Source organism: Uloborus diversus, chromosome 1 (assembly GCF_026930045.1).
Source record: "Uloborus diversus isolate 005 chromosome 1, Udiv.v.3.1, whole genome shotgun sequence".
Classification (NCBI taxonomy): domain Eukaryota; kingdom Metazoa; phylum Arthropoda; class Arachnida; order Araneae; family Uloboridae; genus Uloborus; species Uloborus diversus.
The window spans coordinates 249,534,252-249,559,481 of record NC_072731.1 but is presented as its reverse complement, the minus strand read 5'-3'; the positions used below and the strand labels follow the sequence as shown (position 1 = coordinate 249,559,481).

Below are 25,230 nucleotides of genomic sequence, written 5' to 3'. Positions count from 1 at the left end.
GTACGCAGGGGGCCCGATGAGAGGTCTCTGTGACCTCCCAAAAATTTCCTTATTCGGCAAACTTTGTCTAACGGTTCGGAAAATTTAGAGATAGTATTACACAAAATTGCAAGTTAAAAAAAAAAAAACTTAATGATTCGATGTTCATATTTTATCATTAAAATTCTGCTTTTCATTCGTCAATTTTAAAATTTCCTCCCTCTCAAAAGTTTTAGTTTGGGGCGCCCCTGACAGTATGCGTACTTTGAGTCTATGTTTCACCTATTCCAAAAGTTAATCCCAAATAATAATCAAATTATGTTTACATTATCTTATTTTTACATTTATTTCACGAGAAACAGAAAGACTTTCTAAGACTATTCACGATATTTTGACTTCTAAAATTAATAATTGTTTGATGTTTGTATTCGCAAGACTATATTTGTTACCACCATCAAATTAGAAATAATAAAACATAACACAAATTGATATTAAGAACAAATAATATAGAAAAAATTCAGCAGTGATAGTTCATGAAAATGTGAATGCCTATGCATATGAAAACAAATGACAGAGAATAAGTACGTAAATTCAAAGTCATGTAGTTCTATAAAAACAAGAATAAAGCTTTGAAAAAAATTAACTGTATACGATAGTATTAATATTTATTTGATTCACACACATCACATTAAATTACAATCAAATGAAAGCAATTAAGAAAAATCTGATAAAATTTTAACCACAATTATATTTCATTTTACAGACAGCAAAATTAATTATAAATTATTTCATTATCATGTTAAAGTTTTCAATTATACAGAAGAAAATATGTCTTCAATTTTGAATGCAAAACATGATGAAAATCAACTTGCACATGCTACAAATTAGACACTGTAATTACATGTTAATATCTAAAATGTACTTTGATCTTCTAATTCACTAAGACATCAATAATGAAAAAACATCCTTGCGGCTGTGCTTATATTTTCTGTAATGAAATATAATACTTTGGACGAGTAACATTGACTTTTTTTTTTGTTCCCGATTAAAAATAACCTATTTTTACTATGGAATTAAGTATATTAAAGTCTTCTTAAACAAAATCATTAAGTAAAATAACTTTTTTTTACAATAATTCTTTAAAGTCCAGATCACAATTCATATAAAACGCAAAAAAATAATTATTTCTGCAACAACAACATCGGTTCTACTTCAGGTCTCATTTTCCATGTGACCTTCTTCTAAGTATACAGTCCTGTAATGTTTTTCCTGCAAAACAACAAAACGAAGACATTTTTTAGTGAAACCTCAATTTTTGTACAGAAAATATCCATATGAAGATTCAAATGGAAACACCTTCAATTTAATATGCCTTCAATTAAAAATGAATTATCAAGAATGAACAGTCCCAATGAAAACAGAAAAAAAAGGATATTAAGAGAATAGGGATTAAAACATACTGTTTCTTCGATTCCACTCTTTCGAATTTTAAAATAAATAAATTTCTGCATACTTAAAAATCAAATTCTTAAACTTTTTATGAAAAGAGACTTTTAATTACATATTTATGTAAACTATAAAATGATATTTTCCACCTACAACGGGCGAAAAAAATAACATTGACATTTCATCTTTGAACAGTTCAACTTTACTGTCTACATCATTTCATTTGTCGTTGCAATTACAAATAAACAATAAATAACGCAGACGATAGTTAAAATAAATAATGCAAAAAGAATATAAAACATTGCCAACGATAATAAATTGAAAAATAATAAATGGAAAGCACAGCAGACGATAAATTTAAAGAGAAGTATCACATACATAAGAATGAAAGATGTAGAATAAAAGAACGAAGTAAAGAGCTGATATTAAAATCAATCTACATACAAGAAAACACGGGTTTAATATTTAATTATTAATTAATTAAAAAATCATTTTTCGGTTAATTATTTTTAGTAAAAGTATTATAGTTGTGCAACTTTGAGCTAGAATTTTTTTTTTTAAATTCGCCTGCCCTATTTTTATTTATCATCATAAGATTTATATGGTTGATCATGAAACACGGAAAATTATGATTAAAAAGTGTGTTCAGCAACTTTTAATAAGCATTCAAAAATAAATTCTAAACCGTCACTTCAAAACTATTGGATGATACAGTGAAAGGTGCACAATGTTGCCAACTCATTTTATAAAACAAAGCATAGAAGACTGATATCACAACCTTTTCAGCAAAGTACAGCACTGGGTCTGCTACATTTTATTTTGTAGTCATATGTACAAAAAACGTGAAGGGGTACAAATTAACCCGCATTGTTCAGAGTTGGTTATTCCTCTAATTATATTTATAACTCTTGACCTTGCCACTTCGCGTTTCCTTATGCATATCTCAAAGTTCATATAAACTTACCATTCTCTGTATTCATACAGATTTAATTTTTCAGTGCCACTGCCTATGTCTAAACCTTCCTGCTTTTATGGCATTTTTAAGAAGCAAAGGCTAGACCAGAAAAGAAGTGAAAGGGATTGAGAAGCGTGATAAGGCTGATGATCAAGTACCTCGAAAATGGACGGCAATTCGGAGTGACCCTAACATCGTCTTCAGTTGGCAGGTGTCCACGATCCTTCGAGTGCCTCCGTTTCAGATTCCCACTTATATACCTGGGACACATCAGCCAATCAAAAACTCAAAATCCAGCAAGCATGTTACATCAAAACAATATTTGCAATATCAAATGCATGCGAATAATAAGCATTTCAGAAAAAGATATCACTTCGGAAATAGCTAAAAGATTGAATTTTTCGTTAAATCCTTCAAAACCATTGCTATTGCCGCTTGCAGCTCTGCCCACGTCATTGCGCAGCAGAATCATGCACCAATAGCAAGTACTAAAATGTAATGCCTGCTTTAAAAAAAATCATAACGTAAGAAAAAGGATAAACCGCTACAGACTTTTTTTTGTGGTTAAGGATTTAAGCTTTTTGTGAATGACCAACAGATTGGTCGTGGAATATATGCAGTGATTTTTTTAGAACAAAACAAATATTCAGTAGAGTACCAGTTTGAAAACTTGAAAGATAGTTTGAGTCGTTTTTTAGGAGCGGATGCACGTTTTGTTCTTCACTAGTGTTCTAGTAGCTGATTAATGCATCCAATAATAATTGAATTAAGTGGATGAAAAGAACAGGCACACACGTTTTCTAATGCTTAACGGACATTCGAGATAAATCTTATTTTTCAACTTTCTTGAAGAATTAAAAGGGTAGTAGATACAAAGCAAAATAAAACTGTTTTCTTTTAATAAGATTTAAATAAATGCAGCAAGATTTTTCTTGTCTCGTTGTCATTGTTCATATTTCAACGAATGTACATATATTTTTTAATATATTATTTTGTACATCTCACGGATGCCACATTAGTGAAGGTTTACTAAAACTTCCAGAAGAAAGACTTAATACTGCATCATATTGTAACATTCGGGTAAATCATTAAATCTTTCTGGACTATCATGGATGACTAACTACTAATTTATTTGGACTACTACTAATGTACATTGGGTACGAACACAAGAATGAGTGTTTCTTCAGACTGATTAAATCATAGTGTAGTAAACATAATCCTTTTATGTTTCTAACATTCAAGCCTGGGCAAATACAAGCATGAAATTGCGAAAACTTCCACTGAAATGCGAGTTACATTTTGGTCGATACAGATATGAAAATACAGAATTTTACCCGCAACAGGGTTCGAAAATATCATGATATTATCGAAAATATCCCGTATTTTGATATATATCAGATATTTTGATATATATCCGATATTTTAAATTAGCACAAACTGACGCACAAAATGTAGACTTAAAATTAAAGTTTCTTTCATTATGTATATCTAATATTTCATTTAACATTTCTATCAATTTTAATGGAGTTAATTTAGCATTAGCTGTTTTACTCATTTTTCTTCTGTTCGCTACTTTTACAGTTATATGATTCATCAAAAATAAATAACTTGCATTAGTCGGTGCAGAGTCATAAGAGATTTTCTTTTTTTCTGAGCTATGTTTAATATTTAATTAGGCACTTTTAACATGAATTCAAATTGTTACGTTACTAATGAATATAAAATACAAATAAAAAAGGACTATTGAATTACTTTGTTACATTATTGATGTATTAATACATCATAAAAATATAGTATATAACTTCTTGGTTATTTTTAATAAGAAATGAACAATGAACAATATTACTATGATTAATATACTTTTTATATCGAAAATACCGTAGTTGAAAAAATAAATACCGAAAATATCAAAATATCATGAAATTTTCAAAATATCGGATATATATCGTGATATATATCATGATATATATCGACCGATATATATCGGCGAACCCTGACCCGCAATCAGTTTAGTCGAAATACTGTTGTCTCACCTTGTTGTTGCCGACGCGTATCGTCCTGAATTTCCCAAGGATGCCCTTTTTCTTGTCACTGAAAGCTACGCTGTCGAAGTGCTCCTCTTCGTCTTCATCAATGGCGCAGCTTTCGGCTGCCGGCAATTCGCAATCTTTCGAGGAGCTCGACTGCACCAGCTTCATGTATTTAAACTCCAACCTATATCGTATAAAAGTCATTAGGCATGCTGAATAGTTCATGAAAAATCAGTAGCGTAACTATGGGGTATAGCGCCACTGGCGAACTAAAGAAATTGCGCCCCTCCAGGTGGGAGTCATATGGGAAGTCACCGGAAATCACTGTGACCTCTCAAAAAAAAAATTTTTTTTTTTGGAACATTTTGATCAATTGATTTGACAAATAGGAGGCAGCATTGTATTTTTTTTTTCTTATTTTATTTTTCAGAATTGTTTTCAATGATGCCCAATGTTCCTTCTCAGTAGATTATATACACCCCCTCTAACTCTTTTTCTTGCGAGTTTTTTTTAAAGCATTTTTTAAATTCAATGGTAAATTTAAAAAAAAACTCTTTTTTTTTAAATCAGTCAAAATGCCGCACCTGGCTGCAGCGCCCCTGGTGACAGCCACTCCTGCCAACCCCTAGTTACGCTACTGTGAAAAACATAAGTAGCCTTTTTGTTATTATATTTTCTTTGTCCAATAATACAGCCCAATATTAGAAAAATAAATAAACAAATGCATAAAATATAAATTAATAAAAATCAGCATCAAGGGCACGCAACCCTCACACTTATTTTTACCTCCCCCCTTCCCACTTTTTTTTATGCAACAGGCGCCTATGATTTAGAGGTTATTAGCTGCTTTAGAATGAATTTAAATGTAAAGATATTAAGACCATAACTTCAATTTTTGGGTGTTGTAATTGGGAAATCATAAACTTGTTTCATTTAATATTCTTTAATGCGAACCAAGCTTATAGAAATAGTCTTTAGAAATAAAAAATGATCTTTTACATCTTATTAACATTTTAGAATTATTCACGTTTTGAGTTTCAAAAAAATTAAAAGAAAATAAAAAGAAACGTTCAAATGTAATGTTCTAAAAATTCCAAATGCTTTTGCTTTTCATTTCCCACGATGCTAAATATTTGTTAAAATACAAACCGTGAAAATACGCTCGACTACAACACTCTTGGGCCGTTTTCCGATTTTCAATGCGTGAAATCGCTTGTAGAGGCGTTACAATTATTAATTTCATGTAATGTCCCCAACTTTGTTGAAAATTCTAAATATCATATCAAATATTCACAACAAAGTCAAACAAAAATTTACAACCAACATTTGATATGATGTATGTAAAGTTTTTTTCGCAGTCCTCGTAGTTCATCTTCACAGCTCGTAGTTTAAAGCTGTTTATAAATGAAGTCACTTTTTTTCTCTATTTATTTGACACCTCGCCCCCTTTGTCCGAAAGTGTCCCACTTACGTAACCCCTCTCCCTCTTCTTGTCACATGTGTGTGTGTCACGCTATTTGTCATAAACATCTTATATAATTAAAAAACTAAGCGTATCTATGTATATGTACCTATGTATCTATGTATATATGTTCGAGTTACTTCTCCCGAACGCCAGTAAACTGTCCATCAAACCAGGTATAGATGGATTCATAATTTTCCCGTCTTTATGTTTGGTTAATAAACATAATCCTCCGATAATAATTACTGAATATATCAATTAAAAACTATTAATTATGATATTGAGATTTCGACATAAAATCCCTATTTTTCGAAGGCTTTCCTCCATTCAACTTATTATTCTGAGCCTCATCTCAACTTTCCGCCAAAATGCGTAATTATTAAAATGTATAGCGAGAAGAAAGTCACTGAAACGAAAGATCTGTTGCCTTTTTTTTTTTTTTGAATATGATCAAGCAAAATTCTGGCTTTTGTTTTAAAGACTTTTCCTGTAATCGGGGGATTTAAAATGTTTACTTTTTGGTTATTTTTCCTCAATCTGCCGCAAAATTTTAACTGATTTTTTTTTTTTTTTTTGCCCAAGCCTGAGTGTTAAACACGCGTCACTTGACATAACTTTTATTTTTGAGGTAGACCGTGCAAAGCCGGGCGACGCAGCTATTATTTTTATTAAAAAGTGATGTCCTACTCCCTGCTATCATCTGCCTCCCCTTTTCACAAACTGTCACACTTTGATAGCTCTCTCAAAGCGTGACATCATTTTGTGAACGAGTATTCTCCACAAACGTATTGCAATGTGAATAGCTAAAAATTATCTTCAAATAAAAAATTGCAGCAAAATCTTTTTCTTGTAATGCAACAGCAAAATTATAATTACGGAGGTGGTGTTCAATTTTTGTTACAGTTTCCCTGTTCAGTGATATTGGTGCGTCATTGTATACTGCCGTAGGCAGGTAAACGGCAGTATCTGCAGAAAAGATTTTTCGAGGTATTTGAAGAAATGCGTTTTTGGATCCAACACTAACAAAGGGGGAAATATTGGAAATAGACTTTTTTCTTCTTTTTTTTTAACAGCGGAAACCTTAGAGCAGGAATTAGTAAATGCAGGGAGCAAGTTCAATTATTGGCTTAGCAAAAGCTGATCCAAAGACCCCAAGTCACGTGACTCAACAACGACTACTGGTTTACACGTTTCTCGTGAAACAGCCAAAGAAACCTGATTTCTTCCAATGCTTTGCTTTCAAATTTATCACGTGACTTGGGGTATTGCTTTCCGAATGAAAGTCTCCACTCCCTATTTTATCCCTTCTCAATAGCGAAAACCAAATAAACAAGCTTGCACAATAAAGCTGACGTACTATAGATGACAAAAATACAAAAAGTAAGAACTGAAAGATGTGCAATTACTGCCCTTTACCAGCCCACAGCAGTACGACTCTCTCTTTCTCTCTCTCTTGCACATATTGACGTTCTCGCTCCTTAAAAGTGTTGGCGTTCATAAAATTCCAGTTTCATGAAAAACATTTAAAGGCTACGATTTCTTCAAACGATACTCAAACTCACTTCCTGTTCTTCTTCCAGAAGTAGAGGACTAGCACGAAGAGCAGAATACCAAGCCCGAAACCAGCTCCGATCACCAGCTGCAATTCTCTGGGGAGGACCGTGCAGGCCACCTTGCGGCGGAAGGCTCCTTCAGACGATCCGTCTGGCAAGATGCAACCTTGAGGTGAGATGTAATGCACTATCTGCACGCCGTGTTTGCATTCCCCGCGAACGATCTGTAGGAAAACAGAAGATAATGTATGAATATATCTTTATACATAAAGGACTAATATCTGTCCGGATGTCCGGAGTAAACTTCAAAACTACTGGAGGGATTTTAACTATATTTTCACCATAGATATCTACATAATCGGGGAACAACTTAGGCTGTAATTTATTCCTTAAAAACTTAACTGTAAAAAGTTATGGTGGAAAACAGTAAATTTCATATAATTTCCCCATTAAATAATTAAATTCGCAACACCACAAAGTGCTTGAAGCCGCAAATTTACAATAAAAAAAACTCGTGGAATGGAATGTTTTATCTTTTTCTTTAGTATTGGTAATCACCGCAAGGTAGCGTATTCGAACTTTGAAGTTGCGAATATAAAACCCATTGTTACAAAAATTCGTTGCCTAACACAGCAATAATAAAAATAATCATAATGAAATTTTTGAATCAAGGCTTCTCCGGGGCAGACGTGAGTTTAAAGTCGTTTAAACATTTGGAAACTCTACTTTTTGCATCCTTAAAGAAACATAGTAGAGAGCTTTTTTTTTCTTTTGAGTGTGTACTATTTAATTAAATAAAGCGCACGGTTTTTTCAGTGATCATTGTTTTTGTTAGTTCATATTTTGGAAATTCTTCAAATTTTTATATGCTTAAATTCGTGCTTTCGTTTCTAAATGAATATTCGTTCGTTCTTTATACTTATTGCTATTTTACTTTAATGGTTAAGGAAGAAGCTCGATTTTTAATCACGTCAAAGTGATATGTTTTGAGTTTTTTCAGTCAAAACAGAAAACGAAAGGAAGTAGCGATTGTTTCTTACATTTATTTCTGACCCAGGCAACGCCGGGTATTTTTGCTAGTTTATTTATAAAACAGCAACACTTTAAAAATTTAGGACATTATGTTAGTCTATTTTATATTTTAAATTAAATTATTTAACAATAAATTTACCCCTTCATTTATTGATGGGTCTTCTGCCCAACAATTTTCTGAACATCCCCATTGAAATGTTTTCAACAATCAATAAGAGGAAAACAGTTCCTTGAAATTCCCATTGGAACAAGTACATCGATCTTTTGAAATACCCTTTAGAATAAAGGGAAAAATCCTAAAAAATCACGCTTCAAAACGGAGAACGACACATAAAAGATCCATTGAAATGTGGTCAATATCCCCACAATATGTCACTCTCAGGATAAGGGGAAAATTCTTAAATAAGAACAAGTCATTACACTATTTCTTAAAATCACCTTTTTAAATAACATAACTAACGTCAACAGTCCCCGAAAATTTCGGTCAGAATAAAGATATTAATGCCTCATAATCCCCATTAAAACAGTGATATCAGATCCTAAAAATTCCCAATAAAACAAGGATACAGTCTCCAAAAATTCCCATTGCACTAAAGATAACAGTTTCATCATAGTTTCAACATTTTCTTTGAATTCTACATCAGAATACGCCAACAGTTCTTAAATCTTCCACCTCCCTCCCCAATTATAACAATCTTGACTGACACTGAAATTTTTCAGTTGAAAATAACCAGCTTGCTCTAAAAGTTCAGGTAAAATAGCACTTTTATTGAAGAATTTATTTTGTGTCGTTAAAAGAAAAAAGAATCAAAAGTTAAATTAAAAAAAATTCAAAATGAGTGCTAAAATCAATTATTAGAAGATAAAATTGCATAAAGAGAGATTTAAAAAAAACAAAAAAAAAAACACCGACTTTATTAATCGCCTGCGATTGGAACAAATTTCATCCTTTGCAGCAAAATAACCGTTTTTGATTGTTATAAAAAAAGTCAGCACAAGCATTTTTATTCTTCTGATAAGTAAATTAAAGTACAAAGTTTGCTTAAAATTGGAATGAACAAAAGAGAAAATTCGAATTCTGTAAATAACGCTTCGAATGCATCAATCGAATGAACACGTGACTTAAGTTGCTTTAGTCACGGACACACACACTTATTCCTTTACTTTTGAAGAAAAATTAAGGAAAACATAAAGGTGGGGATAAAAGAATAGCCAGAGAAAAAGGTAAATAGCTAGAAAAGAAAAGAAACAAAAAGTTGCTTGTCACCTGGTAGTCGCTCTCAGTGCAAACTCGACAAGCAAGACGAGTCCTCCAGAGAAAGTGAAAGTTGCATCCGTCGCAAGTTCCGTCGGAGCAGGAGGAGGGAGGAGAGATGATTCCATTTCCTTCCAAGTTGCTATCACAGCGAAGGGTTAGAGTGGTGCTGCGACCTTCACTGCAGGCTTGGGTTTTCCTAGATCAAGAATAAGGTTTAGGGAGTAAAAAATCATATCTTGACTGTTTCAACATACTGTAACGGCACCAGTAATAGACATGCTTAAGACATCGCTTTCAGATCAACTCAATTTTCTGAGCCTTTTAATGCATTTAGACTTTCAAAATTATTTTTCTCTCATGCAACTACATCTCATCTAACGTTTGGCTGCTTCTTGATCCTCTGAATTAGATAATTTTATTTTTATTTGCTCACTTTTAAGGGGTCTAAGGACCTTTAATCTTCAGAATTTTCGATTTTCTGGAAAAAAATATATGTTATGCATAATTTTATTCTGAACAATTTGATACCTTATTTATTACCATACGCCAAAAACTTTTCGAGTTATTGTAAAAATGCCTAAACTTTCCCCGTAGAGATTTATGTTAACAACAGCTGTTTAAGCCTCTTTTTCTCAGGTGCCGATTTCTTCAATTTTCTCGTTTTGCGCGCATGATATTTCAAAAAATTTTTTTATTTATTTCCGTAAAACTTTTCATGCATATTTGTCTGATACATCTTAACGATCGGAACCTGAATTTCAACTAAAAAATTAAAGTTAATATTTAAAAATACATATTTTTTTACCCAAAATTTTGGAAATTTTCGATATTAACTTACCAAATTTCAAAAAAATAAATAAATAATTTTAGAAAAATAAATAAATTTAGGTTCAGGTCATAAATATAAACCAGATAAACATACATTAAAAGTTTTACGGACATATATAAGAAACTTTCTGAGATATCATGCGCGCAAAACGAGAAAACCGAAGAAACCGGCACCTGAGAAAAAGAGGCTTAAACAGCTACTGTTAACATAAATCTCTATGGGGAAAGTTTAGGCATTTTTACAATTACTCGAAAGGTTTTTGGCGTATAGTAATAAATAAGGTATCAAATTGTTCAGAGTTAAACTGTGCATAACATATATTTTTTCCAGAAAATCGAAAATTTTGAAGTTTAAAAGTCCTTAGACCCCTTAAACAAAGGGCCTACCTCCGGTAACAGACACCGAAAAATCAGACGGATATCAGACTTTAATCTGATGATATCCAGTAACAGATAGGACGAGGAAATGATGGGTAATAGACAAAATTCCCTTTTCTCTTCAAGATAAGCAAAATTTCTTTATTTACTTCCTTTTACAAAAAAGGGAGTACTGTATTCACAAAAAAATTTTTACTCAAAAATCGATCTTAATTTCCATTTTGCTCACCCCCTAATGAATGTTGAGTTTTTTTTCGACCCGACCACACGTACATATGTACTTAAGAACGTATAGATGCCTGAAATATCCATTTTAATGATCCCCGAGTTAATTACAACGAGTTTTCTCGTGACGTCTGCATGTACGTATGTATGTCGCATAACTCAAGAACGGTATGTCCTAGAAAGTTGAAATTTGGTGCGTAGACTCCTAGTGGGGTCTAGTTGTGCACCTCTCTTTTTGGTTGCATTCGGGTGTGTCTAAGGGGATCTTTTGGCCCTTTTGGGGGAGGGGAAATCATTGTTAATTTCTATGTAAACTCAAGTGGTGTTACAATTTGGCGGACACTTGGTGATATATCGCCAGTCTTTTGATCGCCAAGTTTTGTCACCAACTTGGCAACAAATTTGGCGATTTAATTTTTTTTTTAAATCTGGTTTTAATTAGGCAACTGTTGGCGATATTTAGAGAGTAAACTATTGAATCACATTAAAATTACCAATAAAAGGAAAATGACAGGAGATTGGAGTAAAAGGAAGTCATATGAGGCACACATCAGCTCGTTTTAGAACTAAAGCCTCATTAAATTCAAGTGAACATGAAACATCAGCTGATCTCGTGGTGGCCGTTCATAAACCTTCCACCACTGCCTTGTGGTTACTGGTACCGTTACCCTAATAAGTATTTTTTCCAAGTCATAAAGGAGAGATTTCCGAAAATTTCACATTATAATGTGTTGAATCGTGAACAATTATATTTGATCCGGCCACATATTTTAACAATTCCCATATCAAGAGTTGCTACATTGTAATTCTCATTCGAAACTTGGGTTCCGTTACGCGAGCTTTTCCCATATAGGGCACATCAAAACGAAAGAGCATTTATTTTACAGATTTTTTTTTCTGAGACACCATTAATGGGAAAAGGGCGCAATGAGATTGTTTCCTTCAGTCAAAAGTAGTACTTTTACTCACTGAAATTGATAGAATAAGCAAAAAAAAAGAAAATAACATGGACCCAGAAAATTCTTTCATTTTCCCAACAGTTATTTTTTAATTAATTTTTTTAAATGTCCGATTTTTCAAACAAGGCGTGGTCTAGATGACGTCACAAATGATGCTTTTTGGCGCATCTTTCTTCCGCGTTTCCACGTTATGACAATCAAGAAGCGAATTAAAATTGCGCTCTACGCTTGCTATCAACCATATCGTTGCCAATACACGTGAGTCAAGATGCGAATTAAATATTTTGCTCTGTAAAAAAATGGCAACACTGAATGGCATTTCATCATTTGTGATGTCATCGGCGAGAAATGTAAACAATGAAAGATCACCGATTTAAGTAATTTTTAAAAAATATTAAACTTAAGCAAATTATTTTAAAAAAATGGTGAGATCCTATGTTTTTAAGCATGTTCTTTCAAAAAAATACTTTTAAAATATTGGAAACGACCCCATTATTGATGTTTACATTTTACCTGAAGAAGAAGAAAAAACAAATCTGACTAGACAAAGTATTTTGATGCAAGAGAAGTTACTTACTCAGAAGACGTGTAAAAGAAGTGAATATCAGATTGTCCTTCATCTGAAAAAGAATAAACTACATTAACGAAATAAGCAGCCTACAAATACTTTAATTGCTGAAAAGAAATAAATACTGAATTCATTGGTCGCAATCTCGAGCCAGGATGACGAAATTTTTGCATTAAATCAGTTGCTAGAACCAAAAAAATAAACAAAGTAATAAAACAATAATAGTAATAGAAGAGCTTTAAATAACGGACTATTTTGCTTCTTTAGTTTTGTGAATATTGCTTGGGTTCAATGAAACTATTTATTCATAAATGTGAAAAACATGATGCATTTCGAGTACAAATTGAAAATCAGTTTTAATGCTCATTTTCAAATCAAGTAATAAAAATAACTAAGTCCTCAGGCGATGCGAACAGTTATTTTTATTACTTGGTCATTAAAAAAAAAAATCATTTTTGACATAGATTTCATGGTTTGCTTAATCAATGAAAATTTAGTTTTTCGATACATCTAAAAACAGCCTCATATAAAAATGGCAGACTCACTTTATGTTTTTTGTTTTAAATAGATTCACTTTACTTGTTATTAACTGACAAATTATCAACTGACTTACTTCTTATGAATTCTTCAGCCACCTTTATTTTCTCCAACTTGTGCTTGGTGGTTATGCCAATCAAATTATCCCCTAAACTGTAATAAAAATTAGCAATTTAATTAAAATTTTGGCAAACTACATTCATGCAATCTCCCCACAGTCCGGTTATCACATCCAGAGACTGCAGTTTAGTCCTTATCATAGACTCATCAAGTCTCGAACAGTGAATAACCGAGCTGGAGGCAGATATTCTCTCATTGAAGCTGAGAGTGGCAACAAACTGGTAGTTAAAGTAAGTTTAGCTCATGAGCGAGAATCGGCAGCCATGGTGCGATTCAATTCGTCAGATGAAGGCAAGGCTTGGGTATTAAGCAGTAAGTTATCGCCAGGGTAAAGGCAGAACTACATGAAATGTACCGACAGCCTAGTTATCACTGTTGCGAAAGCGATCTCCCCTTTGCGAACTGCTGAAGCGCCCTCTCGCGGACGAGCGAGAAAGCTCGGCATTATGAAACTTGATTTTATAGAAAATAGACATGAAATAGAAACTTGATTTCATGAGAATAGGACATTAGTCTGGAACTTGATTCCATCAGTCTTTTCGATATTCTATCCACAAGCTATAGTACAGCTTGAGGACTTTGTATTTTCCAGGGATGACGTTTTACTTCATTTGAAAAAAATTAAAGAGACTAAGGCTCCGGGACCTGATAATATTTATCCAAAAATTTTAGTTGAATGTGCGGAGGAATTAGCGGATGTAATCGTAAATGTTTTCAATGCTTCTTATAACTCGGGGACAGTGCCAGAGGACTGGAAGCTGGCTAACATTACACCGCTCTTCAAGAAAGGGTCTAAAGGGAGTGCGGGAAATTATAGACCTGTGAGTCTAACTTCTGTGGTTTGCAAAATTTTTGAAACATTGATAAAAATTAAGATAGTAAATTTTCTAGAGACTAATAATCTATTGACTAGTTTTCAGTACGGTTTCAGGAAAGGTAAATCTTGCGCAACTAATTTATTACATTTCTATGACAAAGTTACCATGAATAAAAGAAGCCTGTAGATGTTGTTTACATTGATTTTCAAAAAGCTTTCGATAAGGTACCGCATGTTGCTCTACTTGCAAATTAGCTGATATAGGAATAGGAGGGAAAACTTTCATTTGGGTAAAAAACTGGCTAACCGGAAGGAAACAAAGGGTAGTTGTAAGGGGGAAATTATTCTAATTGGAGTGAGGTTTTAAGCGGGGTTCCTCAAGGATCAGTGTTAGGGCCTGTTTTGTTCATTGTTTTTATGAACGATATTCACAAAAATATTTCTGGGAACATGAATTGTTTTGCTGATGATGTCAAAGTTATGGGGATTGTAGAAAATGAAGAACAAGCAAAACAGCTGCAAGAGGATCTAGATCATATTACGGAGTGGGCTGATAAATGGGGTATGGCTGTTAATGTTGGGAAATGTCAAGTGCTACATTTAGGGCATGGAAATAAGTGTACAAGTTATTATTTGCAAGGTTCAGTCATTAGTCAGGCAGACAAAGTTACTGATCTGGGGGTCTTAATAAGTCAGGATTTAAAGTTTAGCCAAAAGTGCAGCATTGCTAGTAACAAGGCCAATAAGATGCTTGGGTTTATCAATAGATCTATTTCAAACAAATCTAAAGAAGTTCTTCTGCCCTTATATAGAAGTTTGGTAAGACCTCATTTGGAGTATGCTGTTCAGTTTTGGTCTCCTTATCTTAAGAAAGACATTAATGTATTGGAAAGGGTTCAAAGGCGAGCTACAAGGCTAATAAATGGACTTTCTCACTTAGACTATGATTCCAGGCTTAGAAGGCTAAAAATGTACAGCCTTGAGCAAAGAAGAGACCGAGGGGACATGATTCAGTTGTTTAAATTTATTAAAATGAAAGATGTTACAGGGATGAAGTTTAGCACTGAAAACTGGACAAGGGGTGATTGTTTTAAGCTATTTAAATCTCAGGCTAATACTGGTGTTAGGAAAAATGATTATTTTAGCAGGGTAGTGGAACCTTGGAACAGTTTACCAGAAGAGGTGGTAATGAGCAAGGGAGTAGATAGTTTTAAGAGGGCCATTGATCTTTACTGGGGATTTTAAATTGACTAGGACCAGTCTAGCTGGGCCCAGAGCCTGTTGCTGGTCGTCACTTTTGTATTTGTATTTAATTAGCTGCATTGCCCGGCTTGCCCGGTCTACTTTGAAAACAAAAATTTTGTCAAGTGACGTATATTCAACAATCAGGCATAATTAAGAAAAAAAAAACATCATGCAAAATTTCCCCTCCAAACAATGACGACAGATATTAAAATACATTTAAGAAATTAAAACAAAATAGATCGATGGATAAAAAAAGTCGTAATCGTGGAAACACAAAATAAAATAATTTTAAGAATTGAAAATAAGAAAGATGGAAATAAACAATGGATTCAAAAAGCGTTACCGTGGAAACGCAAACTAAAATGGTTAAAAACTTGAATAGAGAACAGATTTTTGAACTACATTTAATTCGCTTGTAACTTTTTTTGTAATGGAGATAGGGGTTAAACTTTCGACCGTAGGTCGAGTTAGATCTGGAGTAAAAAAAAGCTCTTTTGAATGCTGTCAAAAAGAAAATTGTGGGACAATTCCTTTGCTTTTTATTGATGGATCTAATGAAGAAAGTAGTGCCTAAATTTCAGGTAAGCTTAAACAAATTCGAGCTAAAAATGTAAATAACTCCCGCCGTAAGTAAGTTAGAGCATCGAAACAAATTGTGTAGTACGCGGGAAATTCTACTCTTTCTAACGATATGTAATATTAATATGTGCAAGTAATTTTTCACTCCCATATTCGAGAATTTACGTGAAAATTGGGCCTAAATTGGAATAAAAAATGAACTATTCATCGAATTCTTTTAGAACTGGCCTGCAAACCTTCTCAGAACTTAAAGGAACAAATTGTGAAAATTTCAGCAAAATCGCCGGGTAGTTCTCGAGTTTTGCGAGTTCAAACACACAGACGCTTTTTGGAGACTTCATTTTATATTATGTAGAGATGTGCTATGTGTACGTGTGAATTAATTTAATGTGTTTTTTAGTGCTTAATCGTTCATTAAAGTATGTATTAGTAGATAATTAGGCTTCATCGCTGGACTCACCACGGAACATATACGCATAAGAACTTAGGACAGTTACGAACTTCTTGCCCCCCGGAAAAGACATCCAGACACAGAAGCACGGGGATATAGCAGGTAAGAACTTGTTATATGACTTTCATTTATAAAGTACATAACGTTGAAATAGCACACGTTAAAATCACACATAGATACTGCAGTTTCTGACCGAGCTGACATCTGCCTCCAGCTTGATTGTTCACTATTCCAGAGGCTGATAACAAGGACAAAACTGCAGTATCTGGATATGATAACTGGGTTGTCGGTATATTTCATGTAGTTCTGCATTAGTCCTGGCTTAAGGACGGTAATTAACTGCTTAAAACTATTCAGTTTTTTTTTTTTTTTTTTTTTTTGCATATTTTTTTTTACATTGAAAAGTATGTTACATGATATAAAATTGAAAAAAGTACGAACTAAAAGTAGTTCTCTTTGGGTGATTTGAGATATTCTTTATTTTGACTACCAAATAATCAAGTAACAGTTGAAGCAGTGAGAAGCAAAGGAATGTAAGTGACAAAATGAACAACTTGGAGATAACCAGTACAAATGATAGGAGAACCTCTCCTCAGCTTTGGGGCCAGAAATAGTACTAGTAGCCCTAGTATGTGCTGCTGTGCAGCATGATTTAGAAAAAAATGTAAATGAAACCCTACCTAGGACATGAACTTTAAACGCGATTTACTCGAAACTTTAAATAGTTCACTTACATCCCTTTGCTTCTCACTGCTTCAATTAGCAAGAATAAGCTATTAGATCTTGTTTGCACCTTATAGTAAATCGATACTTATTGCTATGAACTTATAAAAATAATTCTCTTTCATTGCTAAAAAAAACTCGAAATCTATCTATGATACTTAGTAATAATTGCTCTGAGGGATGGATTTTATTTTACCTGACTGATTGCGTGACGAGGGGCACGCTGCCGGCTCCATTTTGCGATGGAACGATCGTTGCTCTACACACAAAGGAGCTCACCATTTCCTCCGTCTGTGGATCCAGAGACTGAAAGAAAAAACATAACAAGTATTAAAGAGCGAAAGGAAAACCTGTCTCTTTAAAGTTATCATTGAGAAAAAGAACTTGATAGAAAGAGCAAGAGAAGTTCAGTGGTGGTGATTTTAGATTTTGCATATCATGCCTCAAGACAATTGCGCTGATACGGTTGTAATATTCAACATAATAACAAAAACACATTTCTTTGTATGGGTGTTTGTGTGAATTTCACACGTTTGAAAACATTTTTGATTAACAGTAAGATAGACCGAGGCACGTTTATGCGGATTTTTTTCAATGATTTTTCTAAATTTTGTGCTTTAACTTAGGAAATTTTAGACATTGCGGTTTTAAGAAGCAGTTAATGGAATCATAATTGGAATATTCAGTTGTTGCTCAGTTTGTACTTTTAACCATTAAAAAAATTTTTTTTGAGTCCAAGTCGGTTGCCCCGGACAAGGGGCACGTTTACGCATACTAATTTTGACACCTAACGTGGTTCTGTTAGTGTTTTGAACATAACGTTTTACCATCGCTAAAATAAAGCAAATTTATTACAGACTGAATTGTGCATAAAGTAAAAGCTGAACGGGCATGAAGGCAGCACTACAATGTAAGATATTAAAGAAAGAAAGAGAAACTTGTCTCTTTAAAGTTATCATTGAGAAAAAAAACTTGATAGAGGTGAGTAATGGTGCTTTCAGAATGTACAATATACATCTAACATGCTACAAGAAAATTGCGCTGATACAGTTATATTCAACATAATAACAAAACCACATTTTTCTGTACGAGTGTTTGCTTGAATTTCAGATATTTTGAAAAAAAATTGTATTAACAGTAACTATTAAAAATATTTGATACTGCAAAAGCACTTACTTCCGCGAGGTTTTAATTTTCTCGAGCCAGTCGCAATCGCGAAAATTTAAACCTAGCGAAAAGAATTTTCGGGGCAGAATTTTCATCTTTTTGTTTTCACCATTTCAAAATCGCGAAATTTTTAGCTGGCGAAATCGCTGACATCTTCATTTTCGCAAAAAAATAAGTGCTTCTACACCAATTAGTGTTCATTAAAGTGATAGTTGAAGCTCCCAAGAGGGATGATCATTCTCAGTAGTAAAATGAGAACAATAGGATTAAGCTGTGATAGTGCAGTAAGATGCCAACTATCCCAGCTCAAATTATCTGAACTGTCCGATTTTCAGAACATAATGTCTCCTTCCCCTCTTCTTTTTTTTATCAATATTTTTTAAGACTTAGCATACAAAATTGAAAACCTTCACACAATTAAAAGAAAGATAAAACTTGAATATAGGTGTTAAATCAAGTTAAAGGCTGACAGTACTAAGACTAGATAACGAGTGAAAGAAAATTGTCCGTACAGTGTCTTGAAAATTTACCTATTCACAGCTAACTTTGATGATAACCTGAATTTTTTTTTATCTTTATCTTTACTAAAATTAAAGCTGAAAGTCCCTCTGCCTGTCAGGATGTATGTGACGCGCATAGCGCCTAGACCGTTCGGCAGATTTTCATGAAATTTGGCACAAAGTTAGTTTGTAGCAAGGGGGTGTGCACCTCGAAGCGATTTTTCGAAAATTCGATGTGGTTCTTTTTCTATTCCAATTTGAAGAACAAAACCATCATAAAATGGACGAGTAAATTACGAAATTATCATAACATGGAACTGTAACATGGGCACAAGCCAATTGGCGAGAAAATTCACCATACATTATTTGTAAATATACAGGCAAAAAAAAAGACCTTTTAATTTTCTATTACGGGCAAAGCCGTGCGGGTACCACTAGTCTATAATTAAAATAGATAATTTCATTCTTTTTACAATCGAAAGATACGTAACTGAAGTTACTTCTCCGAACAGGTTTGATGATTGGTGATTTACTGTACTTTAAAGTTAAACTAACACACTAAAATAAGTTTACCATGGAATGAGTTGAATCTTTACTAGTAATAAAGCAGAAAGCCTCTCTGTTTGGATATCTGGATCTCTCTCTGTCTGGATGTCCAGATCTATGTCTGTCCGGATTTCTGTGACGCGCATGGCGCCTAGACCGTTCGACCGATTTTCATGAAATTTGGCACAAAATTAGTTTTTAGCATGGGGATGTGCACCTCGAAGCCATTGTTCAAAAATTCGTTTTTGTTCTTTTTCTATTAAAATTTTAAGAACATTTTATCGATCAAATCATCATAACGTGGAACTGTAACATGGGCGAGCAAATTGGTGAGAAATTCACCATCCATTATTTGTAAATACACAAGTGAACCAAATGACCTTTTAATTTTCTACTGCGGGCAAAGCCGGGCGGGTACCACTAGTTAAAACCTCCTCGCAAAAGAAGTTTGCTCATATTTACAATATAAGTACATTATCTGAATTTAAAATATTTTTGATGGAAACAATTTACTGCAAATTGTTTTTTAGAATTTGAAAAAGGAAAAAATGAATTCTTTAGCAATATATATTATTGTATTATTATACTTCAACAATAAAAAAAAGTCTTGTTATACTATATTGTTTGCTCCAAAAATTTCTGCACGTTTCATCTGTTTTCCAAGATTGCTGTTTATCAAAAAAGTTTCACAAATATGTACAAATTGAGAGAATATCTGTTTATTTTCCACAGTATTTCTTAAGTTAAACATTTTTATTCTTGCGAAAATTAGTGATGATTAAGGTGGGAGCGTGTCTGATAGTATCTTTTCGTTTAATTCAAAATCATTTATTTTTCCTCACAAATTTGTACGCCTTTGTAACATTTTTATGTCTTGATGCTACAATCTTTTATGGATAGTTTCGTACAGAATTAAAGCTGGTTTTTAAATAGGTAGGTAAGTTTCCTGGATATATTACTTACGTGATAGGTAACATTGTTTCTACAGATGGCCGTTGGTTTCCCATTCTGCCCACACAAGGAGATATTAAAGACATGAAAATATTGAGTACCGCTGGCTGTAAAAAGTGGACTGCTTCTCACTTCAGTATACCTAAAAGAAATAGTTTCAAGAAAATTGTATGTTGTTGAAAGATTAGAAAACAATCCATAGCTGTTTTTTTTATTATTATTATAATTATTTTATTTATTTTTTTTTCACGTGGAAAGTTTCTACATTACTTGTTTCTTCTATTCCACTTCTTTGAATTTAAAAGTAAATAATTTTCATCTTTTTAGTAAATAGAATCAAATTCTACAGTTTTTATAAAAACGGACTTTTAATTACATATTTATATAAAATTGAAATAATATTATACGCCTAGAACTTACGAGAAAAGGAACATTCATACTCCATCAAAACGTCCTAGCTATGCAGTTTAAATTTTTTTAGCGTTGTCATTCCAAAAAAACAATAAATATGGCAGACGACAATTAAACTAAAAAGCGTATATCAATATAAAACGTTACAGACAAAAATAAACTGTTAAATAATTATTTTTAAATACAACAGATGATTAATTTACAAATAGCAGGTGCACCACCAGAGTCTCCTCTGTTAAAATGAACCAATTCTAATAACGATTTGCATAGACGACCATATGCAAAATTTTAAGAGGGGGCTCAGATATTTTCCCCATCGAAACCGATTTCAGTGTAGATTAGAGTTCGTAAAATTTGACATTTTTAATAACTTATTCATTAATGGCTGGAGAAGAATGTTTCTACATTTTCGCAAAAAAAAAAAAAAGTACTAAAAGCAAGGAAGTTCTAATTTTTAGGGGGGCGTAAACCCCCACTTCACTGCAACGAAATGTCATTACATCGATATTACGAACGTAAACATTGTTCCTATTTGATTTTAGTTGGAGATTATATAAGTCGCTGAAACGAGATTTTTGCTGTAACGGGCTTTGATAAAACAGGATTTGACTGTAATAGTTAATACGAAATGTGATCATCGTCCTGATGTATTTTAGGCAATCCGAATCATAAACTTACACTAACGTCAATAAAAAAATTAAAACAATTAATTTAAAAAAAAAGAGTTGAAGCTTTTACAAAGTACATGATTTTCTTCTTTAATTGAACATGAACATTGATAAACAAACTTACGGTGGAAGTGTTGTGAGATCGAAAAACGTCCCGTCATAAAGATAAATCCTGCAATCGCTGTAACAGCGTTGTCCGTCTTCGCTCCTGAGTCCGGGACCACATGACCGGCAGGATTCGGCACCTTGAGGCATGGCCTTCCACAAATAAGTGTTGTAAGGACAGGGAAAGCACTCCAGATTTTCGGAATCCTTTAAGTAATGACCAGGCGGGCAGGGAATACAGCGGTTCAACAATCTGAAGAAAAATCGATTATGGATCTTATGGAGAGCAAACAAATAACGTCCATCAATAAATCAATCATCATCATCAATTGAATTTATTTTTTCTACTATGAGGGAGCCTGGGCCCTAGTCTTTATAGTTCACTGTTAGCCAAAAGAGCGAGAAGCGGATTAAGACACATTATGCGTATGGTGCATCCATAAAATCATGAATTTTTAACACTGAAAAAGAGTCTAGTTGATCGAGAAAACTTATGAAGAAGCTAGTGTTATCCGTAGGAGTGAATAGGCCCTTGTGTTGCATTTTCTGCCATCACATGGTCAGAAATGTACTGAACCAACACTTTAATATAAATTCAATTCCGATGCTAAGCATTGATAAAGCACTATTAAAGCAAAAATGAGGATTTTTTTAAAAAGTGGAGAAAATCGATTTGGCAATTCAGGCATCCAAATATAAACTTATTTATTAAGGAGAATTAAAGAGATATTATTGGATATACTTTGACAGATCTAAAAAAGTGTTCTTGAAATTAAGAGAAGTATAAATGCAGAAAGATGAGATAAAAACAGGGATAGATGGATACATAGAGAGACACATATAAATAGATTCAAAGATAGATAGATAAGATTAATATAACTAAATGTACAGAGACATAAACATCAATTTAAATAATTTTCTCACCGCCATCAAAAGAGACAGAGAGAAGCAAAGGGGAGTAATTGTCAAAATTTAGAAAACATTTTCAATGAAAGCTTACCTAGGATCTGAAGATTAAACGCGTTTTACTCGAAACTTTATCAAGTCCACTTACATCCCTTTGCTTCTTGCTGCCTCAAATGTGGTTATGCAAATAACCAAACAGGGCAGCTTAGCTCAAAGAGCTGAATGGCATAAAAACGAATTACGCTAAAAAGATGAACTAGTGCTAAGTAAAGTGCATATCTGTAATCTTATAAGCGTTGACATGAACGAATTGTTTTGAGAGACAAGAGAAAATAGAGTTAGTTTACCCTTGTGTCTCGGTGCCTTGCGGACAAGGCTGACATTCCGATGCACCTCCAGAGATAGTGTTCAGCACCGTAATGTCGTAGATCTTCGCAACGTCGTTCTGAATGGCCTGGTTGGTGACGTTGTCCCCTATTGCGAGCTTCTGGAACACCCAGTTGAATGTGTACGCATCATCCACAGTCACATCGTAGCTGAAAAGATAAGATTCCGATTAAGAAACTGATCATTCATAACACAATCATAAAATGAAAATTAGGCAGTTTTGAAACATATGTGTGGATTAGAAACGAGTGTGATGCATTGTGTAATTATTCTAGAAAGTCGCCCGTCAAGGTATGACGGGTGAAATTTGCTTTTATATTTGAAGGAAGCAATCGCATGTATGGTGATATTTTGATAGTTGAAATTTTAACCCTGACTCCAGTGGATTAACTCTAAACTCCAGTAGATAGCGTTCATAGTTGACCGCTCCGCTTTTTCATTTCTTCATTCCCCTGAAATGACAGTGTTACCAGTAAAACATTTAAGTTACAGGCAAGGGCGCCTTTATGCAAAATTTTAAGGGGGGACTCAGATATTTTCCTTATAGAAACCGATTTCAGTGCAGATCAGAGTTATTAAAATTTGATATTTTTAATAACTAATTCATTAATTGCTGGAGAAGAAATGTTTTTACATTTTTGCAAAGAAAAAAGTACTAAAAGCAAAGAAGTTTTAATTTCAAAGGGGCAGGGGGCTTGAGCCCCCACTTTCCCTCATATGGACGCCCTTGGTTTCAGGATCAAATTCAGTCTTGTCACAATAAAGCCTTTCCCTACATATCAAACATTACCAAAACACATTACCAAATTATCATGGCATGGCGCGAGTTTCATTGTTGAACAAGCGGGTTACTCGATCATCGCTCATTATTTATATGTGGATTTTGTAATAACACTAATTCATTGCGTAATCATACTATTTCTGATGCAGAAAATAAATTTCTTCTGAAAATTTTAATGTCTTGTGTTTTCCAAAAAAGTTTTCCTTTCGCTTAGGAATAGGTGTTCGGTGTACGATCGTAATAATATTAGCTAAAAGTACGAAAATAGTTTCAGAGCTCTCTCACTGTCAGCAATTTTGAAGTTTCTTCGCATTGGTGTTTTATCTGAAAGTGTGTAATCATAATAATGTGAGTATTATCCGACCGTAGGAAGTTGACACTTGACCATGCCTCGTTTTAGAAGCGTTCTTTTTCATGAAGAGGCGTTAGATTTTAGAAAAAACGAATCGTAAAATAGGATTGCTTTAAAGAACTCAAAACCAATCATTTTTAAATTTCCGCCAACGGAAATTGGTTATAGCTGAAGCTTGAACAATTCGATAATAAATAATCACATAATGAAAACATGTTAAACTTATTCTGAAATCCTAACGAATAACCCTAAAAAATGCGTTTGATATTACTTATGGTTGATGTAATAAACATTTTATCATTACATAAACATACGGTTGATGTAATAAACATCTTATCATTACATAAACATACGGTTGATGTAATAAACTTATTCTGAAACCCTAACGTATCAATCTTAAAAATTACATTTGATATTCTTTACAATAATAATAAACATCAACCAATATCAATTAACAAGCGACAAATAAAAAATGAAGTTTCAAGATATTGACTGCAATCGAAATTAATATAAATCAATTTTACAGACGATAGTTAAATAATTCGTTCCGCTTTCATAAAACGTAATGAAAGAATGCATTCATATCGCCAAAAGACTGTTAAACTGATAAATATGGCAAACCGCACATGATTGGCAGGTGCCCCTTCGTAAGGGTCGCACTATATCATAAATCTGTAAATCAATAACGATTGAAAACTGAGACTGCAATAATTATGCTCAAAATTGAAGAAGCTCTGTCATTCAATCTTCAGCCCTGTGCAGTATAAGAGCAGTAAATTATATTACCTTTTTTCGAAGACTGTCCGTTTTGAGTTTATCCTCTCTGTTAAATGGTAAGTACGCAACTAGATTTAGTAGATAAACTTGGGCCTTTCAAGAAAATAGTTTTGTACTCCATATTACCTGAAATGTTGTTTTTCTGTCCTTCCACTCCAGCTTTGAATTTCTGTAACTGGTTTACGGTTTGAGCCCTGAAGCAAAGAAATCATGAGACACATGGAAAGATGTGACATGAAACATTTTTATGTTTCATTACAGCTTAAGCAAAGTAGGATAAAATTATTTAATGGTATAAGAGTACATAATAATTAAAGTATTTTTACTCTAACGAGTTCGTTAGAGTTTAACTGAAAATTCTGCAAATGCCCCCCATATTACAAACATTTGCTTGTGCGGCATCACAGAAAGTTAAAAAATTTTTGGGATATATTAATATGACAACAATGGCAGGATTAAACATCAAATGTGACGATTAAAAAAGATTTGATATTTATAAGCTTAATATCTATTATGTTCTACAAATTGTGATTT

At 33.3% G+C, this 25,230-nt stretch overlaps 1 protein-coding gene across 1 annotated transcript in view; it reads right to left on the bottom strand.

Moving 5' to 3' along the window:
* Nucleotides 1–523: 523 nt before the first annotated feature.
* LOC129234232 (endosome/lysosome-associated apoptosis and autophagy regulator family member 2-like) overlaps nucleotides 524–25,230 on the bottom strand; it is a 93,596-nt gene continuing 68,889 nt past the window's right edge. Inside the window, exons 11-21 of the mRNA XM_054868166.1 lie at nucleotides 24,823–24,890; nucleotides 22,747–22,935; nucleotides 21,513–21,746; nucleotides 20,322–20,451; nucleotides 17,342–17,451; nucleotides 13,287–13,363; nucleotides 12,683–12,725; nucleotides 9,725–9,911; nucleotides 7,435–7,649; nucleotides 4,414–4,594; nucleotides 524–1,248 (exon numbers count right to left, since the gene is read on the bottom strand). Coding sequence (XP_054724141.1) covers nucleotides 1,192–1,248; nucleotides 4,414–4,594; nucleotides 7,435–7,649; nucleotides 9,725–9,911; nucleotides 12,683–12,725; nucleotides 13,287–13,363; nucleotides 17,342–17,451; nucleotides 20,322–20,451; nucleotides 21,513–21,746; nucleotides 22,747–22,935; nucleotides 24,823–24,890 — 1,491 coding nt within the window. The 3' untranslated portion in view covers nucleotides 524–1,191. The remainder of the gene's footprint in view (nucleotides 1,249–4,413; nucleotides 4,595–7,434; nucleotides 7,650–9,724; nucleotides 9,912–12,682; nucleotides 12,726–13,286; nucleotides 13,364–17,341; nucleotides 17,452–20,321; nucleotides 20,452–21,512; nucleotides 21,747–22,746; nucleotides 22,936–24,822; nucleotides 24,891–25,230) is intronic.